The sequence below is a fragment of the Dreissena polymorpha genome, chromosome 9, assembly GCF_020536995.1.
Source record: "Dreissena polymorpha isolate Duluth1 chromosome 9, UMN_Dpol_1.0, whole genome shotgun sequence".
Classification (NCBI taxonomy): domain Eukaryota; kingdom Metazoa; phylum Mollusca; class Bivalvia; order Myida; family Dreissenidae; genus Dreissena; species Dreissena polymorpha.
Genome location: NC_068363.1, coordinates 44,742,507 through 44,766,752, shown reverse-complemented (window position 1 = coordinate 44,766,752; position 24,246 = coordinate 44,742,507). Strand labels below are relative to the sequence as shown.

Below are 24,246 nucleotides of genomic sequence, written 5' to 3'. Positions count from 1 at the left end.
ATACATGTTTTGACCGTTTGTATTTTCATGAAGATAATACTTAAAATGTGCCTTCTAGAGTGTTAACAAGCGTTTACTATAGCCATAGTAGGAAAACTGCTTCGCCCCCTAATGGACATTTTTTTACACAGACCGAAACAAATTTCGAACTCGGCCCAGATATCATAAGAACCCCCGGGGGGTTTGATGGGGGGGGGGGGGGGTAACTTCCTATATACTGGTATATGGGGGTGGGCCAAACATATGAGGTGTGTTTTTCGACTAAAATTATAGATTTGGGTATGGTTCTGAGCATCTAAGTATATATATGTGTATTGAAATCAGAAATTTGCTTGTATATAAATGCATATCGATTGGAAAGTATCAGTATCAAAATGGGTATGATAAATTTCATTCTTGTAAATCAAAAAGTCAAATTTCAGTAGCGAGAAAGATGCAGAAACTTGACTGTTTCTATCTGTTTGTACAATTTTGTCGGACGGGATTGTGTGTAAAGATTTCAGTGATGATACAATGGTTTTATGTGAAAATGAGTTAAGTGAAGTAAGGTGTTCAGACATTTTTTGTCCTGTAAACTTAAATTATAACACCGAAATTTACAGCTATTCACTTGAAGAGTAGGATGTTAAATTGATCAAAGGGGCTCTAGAACAGAAAATGTAGAAAAATAAGGTCCGTGTGTCAAAGAACCCCTTACCAAGTAGTTCTAGTGATAATGACGATGGACGTAGAAGTGTGACAATAGAACATATTGCGTCCAGTGATGGTACACGAAAGTCTGTCCGCAATAGGAAGGCAATATTTTACGAATAAGTGAAGCCACATTATAAAAGTACAAAGCTACGTGATATATTAAATGTGTTTTGAAAATCACAATATGCTAATGAGGCCAGAGTTGACATTTGAAAATTAACCAATTATTGTATTGAATGACTACAATATACATACACATTTTTAATTGGCAAAGTTGTATGATACATTTATGAAATATATATATATCAATAAGAATTGATATGATAGAGATTAAAATTCTAGTATGTATTGTGTCCACTTTATCACATTCTAGTATTGAAATTGGTCCAGGTTATCACAATTCTTGTATTGAAATGGGTCCACTTTCTAAATGGTATCGTATACAAATAAGTCTGCTTTTTCAAAAATCTTGTATCAAAATGGGTCTACTTTATCAGAGTTCCGGTATAAAAATGGATAACATTTCGGAAGTCTCAGTGGGACACCCCTACCCTAAAATTTGGGAAGTTACCCATCCCCCCGGGATAAGAACATTTGTTCTTAACAGCTTTCATAAAGATTGGACTAAAATGCGACGTCTCTAGTGTTTGCAAGGCTTTACTACTGTAAGCAAAACTGCACAGCCCCCTGGTGGAAATGTTTCTTAACGAACCGGAACCATTTTTAAAATCAGCTCAGCTATCATTAGAAACAAATCTTCAGACCTAGATCCATGAATATTGGACTATAAATGTAACTTCTAGATTGTCAATAAACTTTTTTTAATTTGACGTTGTGACACAGGATTTGACCTCAGACGACCCAGTATCTAACTTGGGCAAGCTATTATTTGGACAAATGTTATGAACAAGTTTGATGAATATCTGACAACAAATGTAGCTATGGAAAGCCAAAGGGGACCCCCGCTAAAATACATATACTTATATAGTAAATATCGGGATTTTCATTTTCCGCGGAACTTTCACTTTCCGCGAAAAACCAAGGCCAGCATAGCCATAAAATACTGCATACAAATCGAAATCTAAAAAGCGCGGAACTTTCATATATTTTCCGTCGGAACAATTATCTTTCAACCCTGTAGAGAATGCGGGCTCAAATAATCGCGCGGAACCTTAATATTATCTACTCTGTACAAATAGTAGTGTATAAAATCGCGCGGACCTAATCCACAAAGCGCGGAACACAAATATCTTCCGCGAAAATTAAGCATTGAATTACTGTACAAATCTCGGGTTGCTATGTAAATTGCGGGTTGCTAATGTAAAATCGCGCGGAAGATTCATTACTCCGCGCGATTTTCAATAGCATTGAATTACTGCACGAAATTCGGGTTGCTATGTGGTTACGCGATAAAATTTGATTGGTTCCGACACCTAGAAAGAACCAATCAAAACTCGCGTCTTATCCAGCATTCATGCAGTCATCATGATGACGGTTGTTTCACATTAACACAAAACCTTTTAAGGGCGAAAGAGTGATCAATTTTGATGACATTAGCGATGAGGTTAGTATTTAACATACATGAATTATGAATTTTAATGCAATTAAAACAGCTCAAGAGTATCGAGTGTTGTTTTCACGGTTTGTCTATATGCAAACGTCTCTGTTAAAACCCGCAAAAACACGTCATAATCATATGTCGTCAAATAATGAAATATAGTGTTTGTGTGTAAGAAACATCTTCCCTTAAGCTCAGTTAGTAGAGAGCCAAGTTATTGTTATGGCAGTCGTATGCTCTAGTCCAGCACCGTATACATCTTCAATTAAAAAGAACAAGAACAAGGCTTTACAGGCAATTCATCCCAAAGGCAACTCGTACCTTGGTCAACTCGTACCCATTTTTAGCTCGGCGTTTTCGGAGAAAACCCGAGGTATTGTCATAGCCAGCTCGTCGTCCGCCGTAGGCGTCGTGCTAAAACCTTAGCATTGGCTCTAAAATCAAAGTGCTCCACCTACAACTTTGAAATTTCATATGTAGATGCACCTTGATGAGTTCTACACGCCACACCCATTTTTGGGTCACTAGGTCAAAGTCACTGTGACCTCTAATATAAAACTTTAACATAGGCTCTAAAATCAAAGTGCTTCCACCTACAACTTTGAAATTTCATATGTAGATGCACCTTGATGAGTTCTACACGCCACACCCATTTTTGGGTCACTAGGTCAAAGTCACTGTGACCTCTAATATAAAACTTTAACATAGGCTCTAAAATCAAAGTGCTTCCACCTACAACTTTGAAACTTCATATGTAGATCCACCTTGATGAGTTCTACACGCCACACCCATTTTGGGGTCACTAGGTCAAGGTCATTGTGACCTCTAAAAAAAAATAATCTGACAAGCACCTGTAGCAGAGCGTGGCACCCGTTATGCGGTGCTCTTGTTGTCAACTCGTACCTCATTCAAACTATTCAACTTGTTTAATTTGTCTTATTTTGTCACAATTGTAAAATTCTTGAAAGACATCAACCACAAGTGTCAATTTTCATCAACACTTTCGCTGCTTATACATATCTGCAACAGACAACTTGCGTGAGCAATGCTTAGATAATTTAAGTGGAAACATCAAGAGGAAAATAAAAATTGTCTCTATGAGTTTGACTTATAAGCTAACCATCCTACACCTATTTCTGTATATCGGGTACGGGTTTAGTTTGGGTAGGTACAAATTGACTAAAAAACAGGTACGAGTTGACCACAATGGGTAGGTGTTTACCACGGAACAATTTGACCGGCATGCAGAACAAGATTATTGATTATTATATTTAACTGTCACATAAATCTGAAAGATAACACAATGTATTACAAACACAATGACTGTCAAGACATTCTAAACTCTTACAGTTAACATATAACAGGTGTACACATCTGATATACTGACCAAATTAAATAACTCAAGATTAACACCAGATACGACACAGTTTCAAAACTCGACATTTTGTCTGCATGCCACGCCAATTCAGTCCAAAAAATTTGATTTAACCAGTGAATTCTGAGCTATATATCTTAAAGCAGAATGCACATTATGTCTAAAAAGTGTTTTTCGGCTAATTTCTGGTATGAACTATCTTCACACATAGCATCTGGTAAACCTTCAGATAGCAATAGCAGAATGCTAATAATGAGTATAATGTTCTGTATTGTGGAAGAAATACATGTAGTAAAATAATATGATAGTATGAAACATGGTTTTTGTATTTTATAGCTGTAGCAGTGTTCCCAACTTGAACATCATCTTCTGTGTACATATCTGAGGCAGAGCCAGCTTGCCCATCTGACCTCTGTTGTGGACAACCGAGTAAGAGCCAGCTTGCATGTCATCTGTTGTGGACATCCGTGTTAGAGCCAGCTTGCACGTCCTCTATTGTGGACATCAGTGTTAGTGCTAGCTTGCATGTCATCTGTTGTGAACATCCGTGTAAGAGCCAGCTTGCACGTCATCTCTTTTGGACATCAGTGTTAGAGCCAGCTTACACATCCTCTGTTGTGGACATCCGTGTAAGTGCTAGCTTGCACGTAATCTGTTGTGGACATCTGTGTTAGAGCCAGCTTGCACGTCATATGTTTAGGACATCAGTCAGAGATAGCTTGCATGTTATATACTTGTGGACATTAGTCAGAGCCAGCAAGGACAATCTCTGTTGTGGATATCTGTCTTAGAGCTTGCACGTCATCGGTTGTTCACATCCTTGTAATAACCAGCTTGCACATCAACTGATGTGGAAATCTGAGTCAGAGCCAGCTTGCACATCATCCGTTGTGGACATCTCTTTATGATTCTACTCTTTGCTTAGATTGACACTGTGACTTTAGTGTAATATGTTACAACCTTAAGCTATTCCTATTGTTGAATAAAAATATTGTGTCATTAAAATATATTTTGTTGGATAATTTGTATGTTGAGTTGTATTGTTTGGTCATTGCAAAGTATCAAGTTATTTTAAGACAAGACAAGGGACAAAATTGTCACAAAACCAGGTTTTCATTGTGAAAAAAAAATCTGATAAAGGGAGAAAACTCAAACTGAACTTTTGAAATGAACAAACAAAATTAACCCCTTTGTAAGTTTGTTTAAAAAAAATTATATTTTTAGTCGTGGCGACCTTGACATTGGAGATATTGACGTGATTCTTTCGTGCGACACACCGTCCCATGATGGTGAACAAATGTGCCAAATGATTTTAAAATCTCACAATGAATGACATAGTTATGGCCAGGACAAGCTCATTTATGGCCATTTTTGACCTTTGAACTCAAAGTGTGACCTTGACCTTGGAGATATCGACGTAATTATTTTGCGCGACACACCGTCAAATAATGGTGAACAAATGTGCCAAATGATGTTAAAATCTGACAATGCACGACATAGTTATGGCCCGGACAAGCTTGTTCCGCCCGCCAGCCCGCCCGCATTCGCCAATCAAATAACCAGTTTTTTCCTTCGGAAAACCTGGTTAAAAATGAGAACTTTGTAAGTAGAGGTTTGTTGTAGCCTTTGGCAGACTGGTAATTTGATGGTGAAAAAAAAAAAAAAAAAAAAAAGACCTTTGACCTTGAAGGATGACCTTGACCTTTCACCACTCAAAATGTGCAGCTCCATGAGATGCACATGAATTTATTTTTTTTGACCTTTGACCATGAAGGATGACCTTGACCTTTCACCACTAAAAATGTGCAGCTTCATAAGATACACATGCATGGCAAATATCAAGTTGCTATCTTCAATATTGCAAAAGTTATGAGCAACGTTAAAGTTTTCGGACGGACACACGGACGGACGGACGGTCAAAATTTGTGTGCGTATGGAAAGGCGTTGTCCATATACACATGCATACCAAATATTAAGGTTATATCTCAAGGGACATAGAAGTTATGAGCATTTTTCGAAACCTAAACGCAGATTTTGAAACCTAAACGCAGACCCCTACTTCAAGGTCAAGGTCACAGGGGTCAAAATTGTTGTGCGTATGGAAAGGCCTTGTCCATATACACATGCATACCAAATATGAAGGTTATATCTCAAGGGACATTTATGGCCATTTTTGACCTTTGAACTCAAAGTGTGACCTTGACCTTGGAGATATCGACGTAATTATTTCGCGCGACACACCGTCCGATGATGGTGAACAAATGTGCCAAATGATTTTAAAATCTGACAATGAACGACGTAGTTATGGCTCGGACAAGCTCATTTATGGCCATTTTTGACTTTTGAACTCAAAGTGTGACCTTGACCTTGGAGATATTGACGTAATTATTTCGTGCGACACACCGTCCCATGATGGTGAACAAATGTGCCAAATGATTTTAAAATCTGACAATGAACGACATAGTTATGGATCGGACAAGCTCATTTATGGCCATTTTTGACCTTTGAACTCAAAGTGTGACCTTGACCTTGGAGATATCGACGTAATTATTTCGCGCGACACACCGTCCAATGATGGTGAACAAATGTGCCAAATGATTTTAAAATCTGACAATGAACGACATAGTTATGGATCGGACAAGCTTGTTCCGCCAGCCAGCCCGCCAGCCAGCCAGCCAGCCAGCCCGCCCGCTTTTCGCCAATCTAATAACCAGTTTTTTCCTTCGGAAAACCTGGTTAAAAAAGCTCATCTTTCATCATGTATTTATATTAAAATTCTTGAATGTTAGTGAAGGTACAGTTCATATAATTAAAAGCAATTTTAATATGATTGCTTGTGTTTTATTGCAAAGTGAATACCATCTTGTCTTTATGCTGACATATAGAACGGAAAAATAGTAAACTGTCGTTTTTATATGCAATGGGATTGTATATGAAGACTTGCATGTTCAGATGAAAAAATTGCCATAATTTTTCTCTTTATATTTTATTCCTGCTAAATGGTTGATGCAATAAAGTTAAGTCTTTAATGACTTGTGTTTCTTGTAATATTATTTGTAAGCAAATTTGGCTGTAGTATTAGATGCATGCTGTACAAGATACTGTAGATCAACATTATATTGTTTGAGTATGAATAGATAATTCAAGGTGCACAGCCATTAATTTTGCCCTCCACCATCTCCGATTTTGGTTAGACAGTTGCAAGTTACTTGCATTAGTATGAAGTCTTAAAATAACTTAAGTATAATTGCTGTTGTGTTATTATTAACCTTTTCCTGCTCTGAGGAAATTTTAAATTTTCTACATGCAAACATCATAAAACCAGAACAGCCTGCAAGTAACTCACAATCTGTTCAGGTTTTATGCTGTTTGCTGCTCATCAGTATCCATGGGTTGGAAACAAAGCCTTTAAAACTTTAATATAGTAAGAAAGGTCTTAAATTAAATTTATTCTCGAATGTGTCTTAGTGCGTTTTTGAGTGGTACAGGGTTAAATGTCTCATTTTGTTTTTGATTATCTTTGGTTTATTGAACATATATGAGCCTTGCTCTGTGAAATAGGGGTTTAATGCATGTGCATTTAGTATCCTCCCTGATTAGCCTGTGCGGTCTGCCCAGGCTAATCTGGAGTGCACATGCATTAAACCCCTTTTTCACAGAGCGAGGCTCATATGTATTAGACAGTGCATTCAAATAATACAATTTAAATCTGAATCTTTTTAATTTAGTTGCAATACTTTAAAGCTTACTATGTTTGCAGTTTTAGTGAAAACACAAACTTTTAATCAAAGAAGCATATAATGTGTATTACTCATTTAATCAACTTCCACTTTATTCCATACACGTGTTCGACTCTGTGACATTATGTTCTGTCAAAGCTTTTTATTGCAAATTTATTAAACATAAATTGGTAACCTTGGGTATCCAAAAGGAATCCAAATTTTACTAGCCATAGACTTTCCAAAATGCAATTGTTTCTGAGAAGTATTTTTCTCTAGAAGGTGGCAAAACTCCTAAGCAATTCCTTTTTGGGCTAATTGTAGGGCTTATGCGTGTAACACCCATTGACAAATTATTAAATATACATTGAAAGGTCATTGTTCACAAAACAGATCATGATATAACATGATGCAGCATTTTGTACTATATTAAATTAAATGTTGCTGAAAACAGTAGAATATTCAAATTATGGACATTTTATTCTGTTAATAATGCTATCTTTCTAACATTACAAATCAATAAAGCATGCTTAACAATAGCAGAACTCTTTTGACTTTTAATTATCTTTTCCAGTCTTTAAATCTTTACAAAATTCATTGTCCCACTAACACCATCCTATAAAACAGGTTATGGCTTCCAATTGTTAATCAACTATAAAGCATGAACAAAGGCACATATATCGCAGTATCTTTTGCAAATGATACAAATGTCCATGGCCTCGATACTGAACAAAAAGCAAGATTTTTTGTCAGGCGGTAAGCTGAATCCTCGAGAACATTCGAAAAATGTCCATTTAATGCGCCACTGGGCCGTTCCTATTTAAATGGGCTGCATGCACAGAACTTGGCCATCCAGGTCATATGTCCAAACATTTCAAGTTACTGTCACAGACTGCTTGAAGAACTAAACTGCTGATAAACAAGGACCTATGCTCAGATGTTGAAGCAGGACATGCACTGTGGGTTCCATCAACAGTCCAATCATTCTACATCATTCATGAAATTCATAGGCAATGATCTTCAGCTCATGACGAGATTCTGGAAATCTGAAGTACCAGGTACTGCTCCATCATTGCTGACAAGACTCTACATGTTGAAATGACTGTGTAATGTTGAGTCCCTGAAATACAAAAGTAAAATTCATGCTAGAGTTTAGCCATATTAATTATGCTTGATTGCATTGAAAGCTTTATGCTTATTAAGACATTCTAGAGTCCGTTTTCTGGGAGTAATCAGTACTTTGTATATATGAAGATAAAGAGACCGCTAATAAACAGGGTTGAACCCAAAATGTTCCCATCACTAGGTGAACACCATATCCACTACGCCAGCCTGACAAAGTAAATGAAGTGAAGCTTCTAAGTTATGTCTCATTTGATTGTTAACAAGAGCACGCCCTGCAGGTTCAGACCTCTCATCTATTTTTTTTTAAAGTTGAAGGGACCTATCTCAATACTTCAATCACAAAGGAGGGAGAGGTGGGGTGGAGAAGGGTGTATAGTGTGGTGGTGTGGTCATTTATTACACTATCTTCCAAAAATGAAAAAATGATAAAAATAAATATTTGTGTTTTTTAGCCATGTTTAAAAAAAATGGGCAGGGGGTATAGTGTGAGGGTGTGGTCATTTATTAGATGATCTTTCAAAATGAAAAAAAACGTACTTTTTTCTTTTTTTGGGGGGGGGCGTGGGGGATGGTTTGGGTGGAGTCTATTGTGGTATGTCAGATAAGAGTTGCTTTGTAACGCTTGTAAAGAAGTTATGGAAATTTTAGCAAAATTTAATAATTTCACCTTGAGAGTCATGGTCATTCAAAGGTCAAGGTAAAATTCAACTTGCCAGCTACAGTAACTTATGATAGCATGACAGTATTTGAAGTTTGAAAGCAATAGCCTTGATACTTGAGAAGTAAAGTAGATCAAAACACAAAATTTAACCATATATTCAAAGTTACTAAGTAAGAAAAGGACCATAATTCTGTCAAAATGACAACCAGAGTTATTCAACTTGTCCTGTACTGTCCCCTTATGATAATTTGCGAGTGTTCCCAGTATGAAAGCAATATCTATGATACTTTAGGAGTAAAGTGGACCAAAACACAAAACTTAACAAAATTTTCAATTTTCTAAGAATAAAAAGGGCACATAATACTTTCAAAATGCCAGTCAGAGTTACATAACTTTGTCTGCACAGTCCCTTTATGATAGTAAGTGTTGCAAGTATGAAAGCAATAGCTTTGATACTGTAGGAATAAAGTGGACCTAAACACAAAACTTAACCAAATTTTCAATTTTCTAAGTATAAGAAGGGCACATAATTCTGTCAAAATGCACGCCAGAGTTATCTAACTTTGCCTGCCCAGTCCCCTCATGGTAGTAAGTAAATAAGTTTTATACTTGATACTTTATGAGAAAAGTGGACCTAAACACAAAACTTAATCGGACGCCGACACCGACGCAGACGCAGACGCCAAGATGATGACAATATCTCTTTTTTTTTCAAAAAAAAAAAGATGAGCTTATAAATAAAATGTAACATATTGCAAACTTGATTACACGATTTTTCATAAATACTCTTTCAGCTTTTTATTTATATATGAAGGCTAGGGTCACTTTCTGCGAGCCTTACAAAAAAACTAACTATATTTGCAATTGTCAAGACTCCTTCACATACAATTTACCTTTGCTTATTCCAATATCCTTTTGCCAACCAACATTGTGCGGTCACGTACCATACATGGTTCCACAGTTGTACAGAATTCCTACAAAATAAATGAAGTATACATTTACAATTCAAATTTCTTTTCAAAGAATGTGTAGGTAACTAAATTCCCTATACATTACTTTAATGTCATAAAATAAATTTCAAACAAGGGCTGTTTGTAAAACATGCATGCCCCCCATATGGATTGTCAATTGTTGTGGCAGCCATTGTGTGAATACGTTTTTTGGCACTGTGACCTTGACCTTTGACCTAGTGACCTGAAAGTCAATAGGGGTCATCTGCGAGTCATTATCTATGTACCTATGAAGTTTCATGATCCTAGGCATAAGTTCTTGAGTTATCATCCGGAAACCATTTTACTATTTTGGGTCACCGTGACCTTGACCTTCGATTTAGTGACCTCAAAATCAATAGGGGTCATCTGCGAGTCATGATCAATGTACCTATGAAGTTTCATGATCCTAGGCATAAGCGTTCTTGAGTTATCATCGGGAAACCATTTTACTATTTAGGGTCACTGTGACCTTGACCTAGTGACCTGAAAATCAATAGGGGTCATCTTCGAGTCATGATCAATGTACCTATGAAGTTTCATGATCCTAGGCAAAATCGTTCTTGGGTTATCATCCGGAAACCATCTGGTGGACAGACATATGGACATTCGGACCGACATGTGCAAAACAATAAACCTGCTCTTCTTCGGAAGGGGGCATAAATATTTAACATATATTTAACAAAAATTAACTTGATTCATCAAATTAATCAGTATCGAATAATAGACCAGTTTCACAATATGAACACCGATACTATTTTTAGATATCAATCATATCACCTGACGCGTTGAATTGCAGAACAAGGCTGAACCTGGAACTGCATTTTCTTTTGCTATGCAAATTGCGTTGAATATCAAGATTATAATGCGCACTTGACACTGGTTACAATTAAGTCAAACATATGAATACAGACAACCATCACATGTCATGCTGTGTTAAGTAAAAAAATTGATAAGTAATTCAAATATAAAAATTATAACACCTAAATAATGATTCAAGGACATAAGTTATGTACTATTAGTGTATATTAATGAATTATATTTAATCTTTATATATAACAATAGATGTGTTCATCAGAAACACAATGCCCACTACTGCGCCGCTTTTAATTATACATATATTTTTTTAACCTTTGACCTTGAAGGACGACCTTGACCTTGAACTTCCACCACTCAAAATGTGCAGCTTCATGAGATACACATGCATGCCAAATATCAAGTTGCTATCTTCAATGTTGCAAAAGAAATGGCCAACGTTGTTTTTTTTTCGGACAGACTGACATCCTGACTGACTGACGGACAGTTCAACTGCTATATGCCACCCTTCCAGGGGCATACAATTTCCAGTTACCCATAAGCATCAGAGTAAATGTGGTCTGAAGACTAAACATCGATTATTGCACAAATCGAAGTCATAAATTAGCAGTATACAATACTAAGTATTGTAAGACTACAATTTTCAAAGGTAGGATGTGTACAATTTCATGAATTATAGAACGTGTATTAGAGTTGAATCAAGCATCAGACAAAGTCCTATCAAATAGAAGAAAATGACACAAATGTTTAGCATTAAATTTTTGAAATATTAAAAATATATAGGTATAAAGCACTTTATAATTATGATAAAACTGGCTAATATGCATACAGTATTTAGTTTCTGACAATCTTTTTGGACAGATGACTTTCAATGTTGACAATATCTTTTATGTTCAGTAAAAGCAACAATTGAGTATTTGGCGTTAAATTATTCCAAGAAACGGCTACGCAATGCTACAACCATGAGACGCCATGGTCACATGGACTAGGTGTCATTAATTGTGTTAAATGACCAGATGACCAGATATCTACAAAATGTGGTTTATGACATCACGTTGTTATTTAGTATTTGTCTGCACAGTATCTGATCATAAAGAGGTTATGGGTTTGTGCTGAATACAGGGGAATTTAAACGCAAGATCTATCAATAAATAAAATAATTGATTAATCGCCCAAATAATGCGAAAACAAAGAGTGTCAGATAATCCAATAAGTTTAAGACTGTCAATTTACACACACTAAGAATTGAAAGCCATACTTGGAGTGTCAGAGTTTGTGCAAAAAAAAGAATACAAACAAGAATACAAACAAGTACTTTAATCAAGAAAATGTATTTCATATATTGGCACTTAAAATGGAAAGTATATATTAAGTAATTAATGGCTATTTCTGACGAAGTCAACTTGTGTTGGCAATATCATTAAGTAGATCTAGCTGAATGATCAAAAGCAGAGCGATATTGCGATGCACTATTAGAAATCTCTACACGTTCAGCCTCATTCTGGAATTCTGCAATCATTTGACTACCTGCTATATTGGCTTATTGTGAAAAGGGTCTATTACTTATAAATACTTTAAAGAAGTAGATTTTCCATCACTCTACAGCTGTTGGGCTTTCTTAAAGGAAGTTTGGGAGTAAAATAAATCTACTCCAAGTTTTTATCACAAAAAACTTCCAACAAGTGGAGAATTAGCCGCATTTAGTGGATGATTTAGAAACATGATTAATTTAAATTAGATCTACATGTAATAGCTATTGAAAAGTTAAGTTATCCAGTTATTCTTGCTGCAATGTGGATAAGAATAATACAAACCAATAGCTGACAAACCTGATATCAGTGATATGTTGACCTTTGAAGTCGAAATTGAGACCTGAAATCTGTCTGTATAGAGAGGCACAATTTGTTTGGCATATCTTCAACCATTACTGGCAACACACACCTACAAAATTTATATATAAATTATATTAAAACATAAATTTATTAATAATTTTATTTATTAATTTATGACGAAATGTTTAAATCTAGGTCAGCTATAACGAAACTAAAAACGGATTAAAAACAATACCTTATTTTAATTAATAGGTTGAAAACAAAAATAAATGTATTAATATATTGACGTTCAACTGAACGAATACAAGACACAAGTACATTACATTACATTAAGTTATTATTTCAGTCGCATTCAGAGAAAACTGGGCTTAGTGCATGTGCGTAAAGTGTCATCCCAGATTAGCGTAAGCCTGTGCAGTCCGCACAGGCTAATCAGGGACGACACTTTCCGCATAAACTTCATTTTCGGTAAGGAGGGACTTCCTTGAAATTAAAAATACCATTAAAGCGGAAAGTGTAATCCCTGATTAGCATGTGCGGACTGCACAGGCTAATCTGCGATGACACTTTACGCACATGCATTAAGCCCAGTTTTCTCAGAACGCGGCTCATTTAATTAACAATTGTCAACATTATGCATATTATCGGATAGTTTTACACAATATTAAAAAAGTACAAATACAAACCTGGTAATACATGTAAATGATCGTATGCAATACAGTTATTGATCCCAATCTGATCTATTTCCGAATTATCTGCGAATCCATCGTAATTGTAACAATAACCATGCAATTCGCTCCGCCATCTTGAAACGTTATACTTACTGAACGCACTGATTGTGTTGCATTTGTTACAAAGTATCTGATTGGTTATTTCTAAGTATCGGATCCAATCAAATTTTTCGGGTAACTAGGGATTCTAACACCTAACAACCCGAGATTTGTACAGTAATTCAATGCTTAATTTTCGCGGACGATATTTGTGTTCCGCGCTTTTTGGATCTGGTATTTACTGGATTTTCTCTCTTTAATAGACTTCTTAAAATAGCATTCTACAATCTCCGCGCGATTTTAAACACTACTATTTGTACAGAGTAGATAAATAACGTTCCGCGCGATTAATTGAGCCCGCTTTTTCTACAGGGTTGAAAAATAATTGCTCCGACGGAAAATCTATGAAAGTTCCGCGCTTTTTAGATTTCGATTTGTATGTAGTGTTTTATGGCCATGCTGGCATTGGTTTTTCGCGGAAAGTGAAAGTTCCGCGAAAAATGACAATCCCGATATTTACTATATAAGTATATGTATTTTAGCGGGGGTCCCCTTTGGCTTTCCATAGTAGCCTCTAGAGTATTAACAAGGAAAATGTTTACGACATATGTCGCACGAGAGTAAACGCCGATCACAAAGCATGCAGCGTGGTGCTCATGTGAACTTAAAACAGATAAGTATATGTAGTATTTATGTGATCACTTCAAAGTTGCGCGGTACTGTATATTTATTTTCATTTCGTTAAATAATTATATGTAGTATTTATGTGATTATTTCAAAGTTGCGCGGTACGGTATATTTATTTTCATTTCGTTAGAAATGCATTTTAGTTTAATTTGTTTTCAGATGTGGAAGTTCTTCCGTGTCATTGACCTTGTCGACTAGCGTGTGGCTAATGCGATTTCGGTACCGCGTAAGCCGCAAGTTATTCAACAAAATTATCTTCCTAACCAAGTGAACACTGTCATTGCGTGCATGTTTTGCATTTCTATCTTTTTATGTTTAAACTATGGGTTGTCCTTTTACTAGTTTAACAATTATTTGTTTAGTTTGTTTAGTATACATCGTTAGTGATGCATTGATGTATTATTCGAATTTTCCTCGATGTATAATGGTAACTGTAAAAAAAATTAACTGTACGTTTTTGTCCTTTATTTAAACACGCATCATTTAACCCTAATTTATAATCGAAATTAAACGATCATAATCAGGCTACAGACGCTATCCTGCAAACAATAGCATTTATCAAAAATTGAATAAGGAATCATGTGGGTTCGCTATACAAACTTGACCCTTTTTATGTCGACCTAAAAGAGAAAAACACCATTATAAAAAGCAAATGTTAAACTTTAAACAATTAAAACGGAATGAACAAATTCATGTAATATTGGTGTAAGCGATATGACGCGAACGTTAGCGGTTCGGTGAACCCGAATTTAGTTTATAAATACCCATCCCGCGCGAGGAGACGGATTTTGCTCTGAGTGATTAGAGATTAATTGACCGACCTCATCCGCCGTGTGTTTTGCCATATCGCAAACTAAGCATTACTTCCATTAATCAAAGCGCTGAAGGCACTTAAGTTTTTCGCTATTGCATTATTTAAGACGCAACTCATTTTTCAAAATTAATCGCAAGTTTGAAATGAACACACGCCATTCAAATTTATAAAGAGTGTGTCATAAAGACGCACGGGTCGAGATTTGTGTGCACTTTTTATCATACTATTTATTTTATAGAGATAACTTAGACTACATAACAACAACATGGCCCTTTTTGACGTTCTGAAAGCATAGAAAGTATGAAGAAAATGGTAATGAGAACTGACAATAAAGACAATTTGCAATCACCATCATATTAAATGAATGTTGTTGGAATATCGAATACCTTTCTATCTAAGAATATAATTTTATGATGGAAATTCCCTGTACAAAACTTTTGATTTTTGACACCATATACAAATTCAAAATATACAATGAGATAATTGATGAAAATGAATAAAAAAATAATCTGCGAGCGATAATTTTTACTCACGAATTAGGTAGTCATGAAGACAGCACTGTTGACCCGTACTTTGTTGTGTATGCATTACTTGTTACTCTAGCAGTTCACACGGTGTCAACAACTCTGATCTAAACATATGTATAGAGCACGAATGCTTTTTCGAGCACGCTTTTTCGGCGTAGCTGTTTTACCCAGCTTTTAACCTTACTTTTACATAACGCCAGCAGACACGCATGAATATTTTCGAATATTTCATAGGCTGATTCGAGATAAAACCTCTGAACTTTGGCTACATCACTGTGTCTGTACTAAGCGCAAAGGATGTAGCACTGTTCAGTGTCAGGAATTCCGGACTACTCTCTGTATATTTAAACGACACAAATTGTGGCCCAGTTACAATTACGCGTTAATATTCATCTCGCAGAATTGCAGGGTCAGAACTCGTTCACTAAATCGGCCGGGGAATATATAATTGACTATCGATAAACACAGTTTTGCTTTCAAGATGAGAAAATAAACATTACCGAAATAGTATAGTGTCACGATAAGAGGAAAATCGTTTAATTATCCAACCACAAATATTTACCGTACTCGGTAAGCACGTCAGGAAATCTTTCCTGAACGCCATGATAGGCTGCCCTTATTTACAAGTTTGATATTTTGAAATCAATTTTGTATCGAAAAGCATTGCTAAAATGTGCCTTTTACAATTCGCAATGAGATTTGTAATAACCCTCGTCATGCGAAAATGGGTCTTATTCCATATGCGCCCATCATATATATAGCCCACTCAGCCTGCGCATCTCTCAGTCTGGTCAGGAGAAACATAATGAGACCAAAACACATTAAGTGATTTTATAGCGAACAGCATCGCCTCTGACCAGACTGCGTAAATGCACAGGTGGGGCTTAAGATACGCTGGCCGAACCGCATAAGACCCATTTTCGCAAGGCATGGTTATGAAAGTGTGATTTAAATGTGTCGAAAGAAAACTGCGTGTAAATCAAATATTTACACACGATATATTTCGATGGTGAAGAAATATACTCATAAAAAGGCATGTGAGGACACATGTGATGTGCCCTCCTGTAGTATATTTTTATCTACTTACACTAATGTGTGGTTTGACAATAACAACACACATTTCATGCGGTGAATATGCGACTTACAAGAAAAAAAAGCACAATAGTTAAACGTTTGATTTCAATTTATTTATTTAGAAACGTAAATTGCAAACTTTATTCCAAAGTCAGCATTTACGCCGACTACCTTTTTAAAAGATATTTCTTGTTATATTTAGTTGTTTTTTTATATTCGGTTTTAGCGGTTATAAAGCTTTTTTGTGGTTGCCTATAGTATACCTGTAGTTATTGGTGAACTCGTGTTCAACGTTTTATAAAATGAGAACTGGGAATATAAACAAGCTTAACCTTCTACTATTGCATTGTTAGCAACCGTAAATACAAAAGATAGTCGCTATATGTTGAGAACAAAAGAACGTTTCCCAGAAATATCAAATTAAAACCCGCTGTAGAAGCATGCACTATGAACGAGGTTAAGAAACATCCCACTATACTTGTTTATCAGCAAAAGTATTATTTTCCCGCATCTATATATAGCCTCAAATTATGCAGATGCGGTGGTTTTCGTTCTTAGCTTAGTTAAGAGCAGACCGACTTGCAACGCGAAGTACTAACCTTAGTCGATCGCAAGCGAACACCTAAAAAAGTAAAAATGATAGATTACAGTACGAGTTTTAGATCGACACACTTGTCAGCATTTCTTGATATATAATATATTTTTTGTAACAGATACTACATTCAGTTGTTTTTAATGCAAATGTGATACACTACAAAGTGAGACACTTATTTATCGATGTTAAAGACTTCGATAACTGGATTTACCCAAGTATATGACTTCAAAGTGTCAAACGATAATCTTGAGGCTTTTGCATCTTATTTGCGCTTGCATATACTAATATAGATAGTTCGAAATGTGTCGTAAATAACTGTTATGAAGCAGTACTCTTCTTTTGCCCATAATGCTATTGTTATCAGAATAGCCGCATATAAAACAATACGAAAGTTTAATTCAGGGCTTACACTGACCATTTTAAATTTTCTGAGTTTCCTGCCTCAATATTCAGCTTATATTTGTTTGGCTAAGTTTTGTCAAACAAGCTATGCCTCTGGTCGAACTTTAACTCGAAGGTTAAAAGGAAGTTTATCCTTCTCTGTTGTTGAAAAAATAAACTTGATTTATTTGCAAAACATATTAATTCACTCATTAGTTTTCGTGCGATACAAGCTAAAGATTGTGTTAGACCTTTAGTTCAGTTTTAATATTATAAACATGTTTGAATAAACAACACAAGAACCTGATTTAGCCAGAAATGGGCTGTTTCAGCATATTGCTTTTAAAGTGAGATTCGTCAAACAAAATCAAGATCGGATGTTGGTCCATGATTTACAAATGACGAAATTATACTAACTTAGATAAAAAAATCTAAGTACAAGATCAAAAAGAAATTGATGGGAGATCATAATAAACAAACGGGACGAAATGTTCCACTGAAATTAAAATTTAAAAAATAATCTGACATTTGCTTTTTTATAACAGACGTTTCAAAATGTTGAATCTAAAATCCCCAGCCTTATTACGCATCTAATATGACTAATTTGACTTGAGCAGATCAAGGTGTTTACCCTTTCGTATCGCCGATAAACACCGGGGATGAACAACTTTTGTCACGTGACCACAAAAGTCAACGCAGGTTGTTGAATTACATCAGGAATCCCGCTCCGTCAGGTAATTTTCATCTTTTTATAGAGAATATGTTAAAATTTCTGGACAATACAAAGCTTATGACATGCTTCATACCTTTTCGCATATTAAGACGCATTGCACTTGTTTCGAAGCTTTGCAGTTTTTAAGAACACTTCGACACAAACTTTAGATTTTCGATGCAAACGCAGTTTGATTTTATATTTTTTTACTTTCCATTCACGAATAAATCATATTTCTAGAAAAATGAGAGCACACGATGCTTAATTTTTGATGATTTATTGTATTTGCGATATAAGTTGTTGTTGTTATATTTAATTTGGGCAGTTCTTGCTATTTCAAAAATTTACAAACGCGGGTTGGTTGAGCAAACGCAGTTTGCTGAAGCTGGATTATGGCAAACGCAGGTTGGTTAAGATTACGGAATCCGGATAGTGACATCTATATTCTTGCCCTTCTTTCATCAAGGGCGACACACGACACACGAAGCGATACACGATATTTTGCGCGACAGTCGCGGCGACGCGCGATATTTTATTATTCAAATATCGCCCATATTATCCGAATTTCGTGTAACGCGGTCTAATTTCAGACCGCGACACACGACACACGAAGCGATACTCGATATGTACTGTTCAAATCAAATCATCATCAACATCTTCATCATCATCATCTCCATCTTCATCGCCATTATCATCATAAAATAAATCGCGATTCGGAGCGGAGTATTGTAAAATGAAGATCTCAAAAGAATTGAAAAATAATTTGTCGGAATGTTATTTTTCTCATGCTGTTTTGTTAGTTGTCCAAATATATTTAATATTAAATATTATCTTAATATTAAGATTTGGTAGTTAAAGAATGCAATTTGAATGAACACAATTGTATGCATATGTTTTGCTCAGCTGTGAAGATTGAGGGAACAATTTATAGAAGAACTGTGAGAATCATCTCTACAGTGTTGCTACTGTTCCGCAATTCATAATACTATATTTTCGGCACACGAGCATTTTACAAAAATGTTGAAAGTTAATAAAAACAAAATATACGGTGTTTGGGAAAACGTATTGAACACCTGAATGTTGAGACACTTTACGACAATGGGCTCGAGTTACAGGTTGTAGCACGGCGTCTCCGTTAGCAACGTACCAGTATAAATTATAAAGATCAACAATAATCACAGATAATCAACATTAATTACAATGATTTTGAAAAGATCAACAATAATCACAGATAATCAACATAAATTACAATGATTTCGAAAAGATCAACAATAATCACAGATAATCAACATAAATTACAATGATTTTGAAAAGATCAACAATAATCACTGGTTATATAAATCACAATTAATCGGTTGAGATCAACAATAATCACAGATAATCAACATAAATCACAATGATTTTGATAAGATCAACAATAATCACAGATAATATAAATCACTATTAATAGGTTAAGATAAAAAATTCACAGATAATCAACATAAATTACAATTATTTTGATAAGATCAACAATAATCACAGATAATCAATATAAATCACAATTCATGGGCTGAGATCAACAGTAATCACAGATGAGCAATAATGAACACAATAATTTGTATGAGATCAACCATTATCATAATCATTTTAAATTAGAATGATAAATATTACAACAATAATCTTATTAAAAACAGGAATATCAAACAAAACAACACAAGATAAACGATATGAAACACAATGTTTAAGACGCAAAAAACACGCGTAATACTATATATTATTGTATGACAGTCTGTATTTTCAATAATTAAGAAAATAACCACGGCACATTGGTAAGAATTAAAAATAATTCTTGGTCTTATCATCGTCATGCAACAGATGACTAGGCCCGGTGCTTTGCAGATCTGTGCTTTGATAGACTACTGCGGTGCCTGTACCTCTTTTCACACATATCACAAGCAAAGTTTTTCTCTCCATTGTGGGTGGCAAGGTGGGCCTGAAGGTCAATTTTCTCCCGGAGCGTTGCATTGCAAATTGAGCAGGTAAATTGCTTTGCAGCAACCTCCCTCCGGACGTGACGATTCAGGTCATCTTTGGTTGAAAACTTTTTGCCGCATTGTTCACAGGGGAACGGCTTTTCAACACCATGAATGCTGCATCTATATAACAAAAACAAATGGAACTGTTGAATTATTATTCAATACAGAAAAATACACACAGAATATTATCCATAACAATGTGGAACTTAACAAAATGATGGTCGTCAGAAGCGCTCCAGATAAGGCGCGTTAACGCGTATTTACGCATTTCAAAATCCAAAATACGCATTAAATAATATGTTTAAGGGTCCAATTACATACGTGAAGTATCGGAACGCGTACATTCTGGATTTATACGGTGTAAATTCCAATTGTTCAGTGACAATTTGCATTGAAATTTATCTGGACAATTATGGTCGTTAAAAACTAAATACTATAATGAGCACACCAATATGCACCACACTAGTAATAATGTGTTAAGTGTTTTAAAGCCGGCTTTTTTCGAAAACACCATTCAAAACATTTTAAATAGTGCTTTGCAACTAGGTTATAAAAACATACTTTCGCTCAGAATGCAATGACCTATGTTGAATTGTATCTTGATTTTTAAACCGACAGAACCTAGCATTGTACTAAAAACAAAAAAAATACAAACCTGTGTCTGTTGAACGCCTGTTTTGTGTAAAATGTTTTCCCACAACAGGCGAATCGTCCAGTCCCTCTGTGGCGCTTATCATGAAGCTTTAACCCCCACTTCGATTTAAATGTCTTTCCACAGATTTCACACACGAGCGTCATGTTTCTGTAATGAAAGAATTACTTTTTGTTAAAATATATTTCTAAAATGTTTTTATAAAGTTTTAAAGACTACACCAAACGAGATATGAAACGCAAGTGATTGGATGTGACACACTATCTGCTATTCTTTTCGTCACAGTTCAATAAACATGCGTGTTTACTAATGCACGGGATTTTCGTGAGTTTTGGCGCGTTTAGCGTCATTCGAGGTCCGCTTAAAGGAGGCAACGCACGTTGTGGTTCAATATACTTGTAACAGTACTTAATGTGTTGATAAGCATATTTCCGCTCTGTTTAAATGTCCTCAATTGAAGTTCCGTAGTCATATATTGTGTTGAATAGTTAATATTTTCGTATTTGTAACCATATCATATTTTAGAACACTTTCAAAAATGTGTACAGTGTGCGTTTCATTATCCTTTGAATATTCTCGCAACCTGCGTTTGCCATTTCCTATTGCTCAAGAAATACCAACCTGCGTTTGCAAAACAAAACAAAACAAAAAAATAAGATATTTTTTAATTTGCACCGCTATTTTTGTCATGAATCTTATTAAATATATTAAAATGAAGTGTAAAATCATACTAATTCAGTTGTTAAACCAATATTGTTGAAAGAAAATCATCAACACCACATAAACAAACAGCGTTTGCAATGCATTTCAGAATTTTGTGTCGAAGTGTTCTCGGAAAGTGGAAACAGTAAAGGCAATGGAATCATTTCAAATAAAAGTTTATTTAGTATACTGTGTCATAGGCTATCACTTGTTAAAAACTGAAATTTTGATTATATGAAAAAACAACAAAACTTACCTTAATGTACAAGATTACAATCTGTTTCTGCAACCGGCGTTGACTTTTGCGGTCACGTGACAAAAGTTGTTCATCCCCGGTGATAAATGCGTCCCGGTTGGAACGTTATGTATACCAGTAATCAAAATGCATCCATGCAAACTGTCTACTAACATAAACTTTAGCCACTTCATCTGAACTTCTGTTGAAACTTTACTGATTTACTTTAAACCGTTTAAATTATGCTGATCTTGACTTCATTCATCGTGCCTCAGAAAGTAGCTATTCTGTTACTCTGGTGGGTATTAAACAGTGAGTAATTTAAGCAGAATAAAATCGAAATAATGTTCTTCGTATATCGCTTTTTTGTTCGAATAACATGGCTTTGAGGTTAATTTGTTTTTACACGTGTATTTAGGCTATTATTTGTTGGCTTTATATGAAGTTTGACTCGTCAATCAACCGGTTTAAGGCCTCAATGCTTTTCATTGACCGTTCCGAGGTGGTGACACCGCTTTATCATTGACCGTTCCGAGGCGGTGACACCGTTTATCATTGACCGTCCCGAGGCGGTGACACCGCTTATCATTGACCGTTCCGAGGTGGTGACACCGCTTTATCATTTACCGTTTCGAGGCGGTGACACCGTTTATAATTGACCGTCCCAAGGCGGTGACACCGCTTATCATTGACCGTTCCGAGGCGGTGACACCGCTTTATCATTGACCGTTCCGAGGCGGTGACATCGCTTTTTCATTGACCGTTCCGAGGCGGTGACACTGTTTATCATTGACCGTTCCGATGCGGTGACACCGCTTCATCATTGACCGTTCCGAGGCGGTGACACCGCTTTATCATTGACCGTTCCGAGGCGGTGACACCGCTTTATCATTGACCGTTCCGAGGCGGTGACACCGCTTTAATGAAGTTAATGTTTTATGTCATGTAGTATGTATTGTTATGTATTCTAACGGAAATTAGTCGCTTGTCTTAAATAAAATTAAATCGTGGGTTAATAAGAGTTTCTATACTGATAATGTTTAAAGAGTGGCATTATATTTTTATATTTAGTACACCCAATTTTTGGGAATATATGAGCCGCGCTCTGTGAAAAGGGGATTTAATGCATGTGCGTAAAGTGTCGTCCCAGATTAGCCTGTCCAGTTCACACAGGCTAATCAGGGATGACTAAACAAGCGGAAAGTATCGTCCCTAATAAGCCTGTGCGGACTGACAATAAGTTGTTGCATACTGTCATTTGTATTTATATATATTCCGTCAGTATCTCGTTTTGATAGGCTTATCTGGGAGGATGATTTAACATAAATTCATTAAACCCCCTCTTCAGAGAGCACTGCTCATGTATTTTGTGAAGGAAAAAAGCCAACGACAACAATTCTCCCGTCTTTTCGTACGGATATCTGCACATTTAGGTTATTACTCGTATTCAGTTTTGAAAGTTTTAGCAAAATCCATTAAGCAGTTAAATAGGAGTTAAGTATATTATATTTCAGAGACTGTACATTCTTAGGTTATAAAGAGATATAATTTTCAAAACCGCTCGCATCCAAATTTCCTTTATTTGAAATCATCTACATGTTTGAGCCATTATACTTTGATTAGCGAAACCCATCTAGCAATTAAAATATTGATTAAACAATCATCTTAACGAACGTATGCACGTACAAGTGCAATATTGAATGTCGAACAAATAAAAATGCTTTGATATGTCAGTTTATCAGTGCAAAATGCACAGGTTGCAATATTCATATGGGCATTTGTGTTATGGATGATTATGACAATCATCCATAACACAAATGTCAAAATATACGATAGATGGTCTATCGTATATTAATGGTTATTACCAGACACTTTTTGATAAATGTGCTAAAAAAATACCGTTTCGTACGCATACTATATACCCGAACACATTTTCCGAATAAGAGCACATTGTTGACAGTTTCATAAAACATTTAAATACATCACAAATGTTAAAGTTTGAAACATTTAACTAAACTTTTCAAAGCCTCATCTTACATGTTTAAGTTTAGAAGTATCTCTCATGTAACGGATGTTAACAATGTAAACATTACTTATGTATAAAGGGGCCTTTTCAAAGATGTTGGCATGTCTTGAAGTTTGTCATAAAATGCTTTACATTGATAAATGTAAACATTGTATCTAAAAAAAGCTCCAGTTAAAAAAAAAAAGAATAAAATCAAAGAACGAAAAAAGTAACCCTCAACTGGGCTCGAACCACTGACCAATAGAGTAAAAATTTATCGCTTACACCACTCGGCTATCCGTGCTCATA

At 35.6% G+C, this 24,246-nt stretch overlaps 1 protein-coding gene and 2 long non-coding RNA genes across 4 annotated transcripts; 1 reads left to right on the top strand and 2 right to left on the bottom strand.

Annotated features, from left to right (window-relative positions):
* Nucleotides 1-1,640: 1,640 nt before the first annotated feature.
* LOC127846653 (uncharacterized) lies at nt 1,641-4,648 on the top strand. Its single transcript, XR_008033596.1, has 2 exons — nt 1,641-2,257; nt 3,963-4,648. It is a non-coding gene; the product is annotated as an uncharacterized LOC127846653 (long non-coding RNA).
* A 3,158-nt stretch (nt 4,649-7,806) lies between these two features.
* On the bottom strand, nt 7,807-13,593 carry LOC127846540 (uncharacterized). The gene is made up of 4 exons (XR_008033542.1): nt 13,455-13,593; nt 12,766-12,877; nt 10,025-10,105; nt 7,807-8,465 (listed from the first exon to the last, which is right to left on the bottom strand). It is a non-coding gene; the product is annotated as an uncharacterized LOC127846540 (long non-coding RNA).
* A 6,467-nt stretch (nt 13,594-20,060) lies between these two features.
* On the bottom strand, nt 20,061-22,039 carry LOC127846539 (gastrula zinc finger protein XlCGF26.1-like). 2 transcript variants are annotated; one of them, XR_008033541.1, is made up of 3 exons: nt 21,954-22,039; nt 20,999-21,145; nt 20,061-20,463 (listed from the first exon to the last, which is right to left on the bottom strand). XR_008033541.1 is itself a non-coding variant. In XM_052377900.1 (2 exons), the coding sequence occupies exons 1-2, from the start codon at nt 21,139-21,141 to the stop codon at nt 20,187-20,189; spliced, it is 420 nt and encodes a 139-aa protein (XP_052233860.1). In that variant the 5' UTR covers nt 21,142-21,229; the 3' UTR covers nt 20,061-20,186. The 2 variants fall into 2 exon arrangements, 1 of the variants encoding a protein (XP_052233860.1); XM_052377900.1 differs by lacking the exon at nt 21,954-22,039 and having other exon boundaries at nt 20,999-21,229.
* Nucleotides 22,040-24,246: the final 2,207 nt, after the last annotated feature.

Excerpts from the sequence above, each read along its gene's own strand:
- LOC127846539 (XM_052377900.1), bottom strand. The coding sequence starts at position 21,141 with ATGACGCTCGTGTGTGAAATCTGTGGAAAGACATTTAAATCGAAGTGG. Across the intron at positions 20,464-20,998 it reads CAGGCGTTCAACAGACACAG|ATGCAGCATTCATGGTGTTG; the intron begins GTTTGTATTTTT and ends TTTGTTATATAG.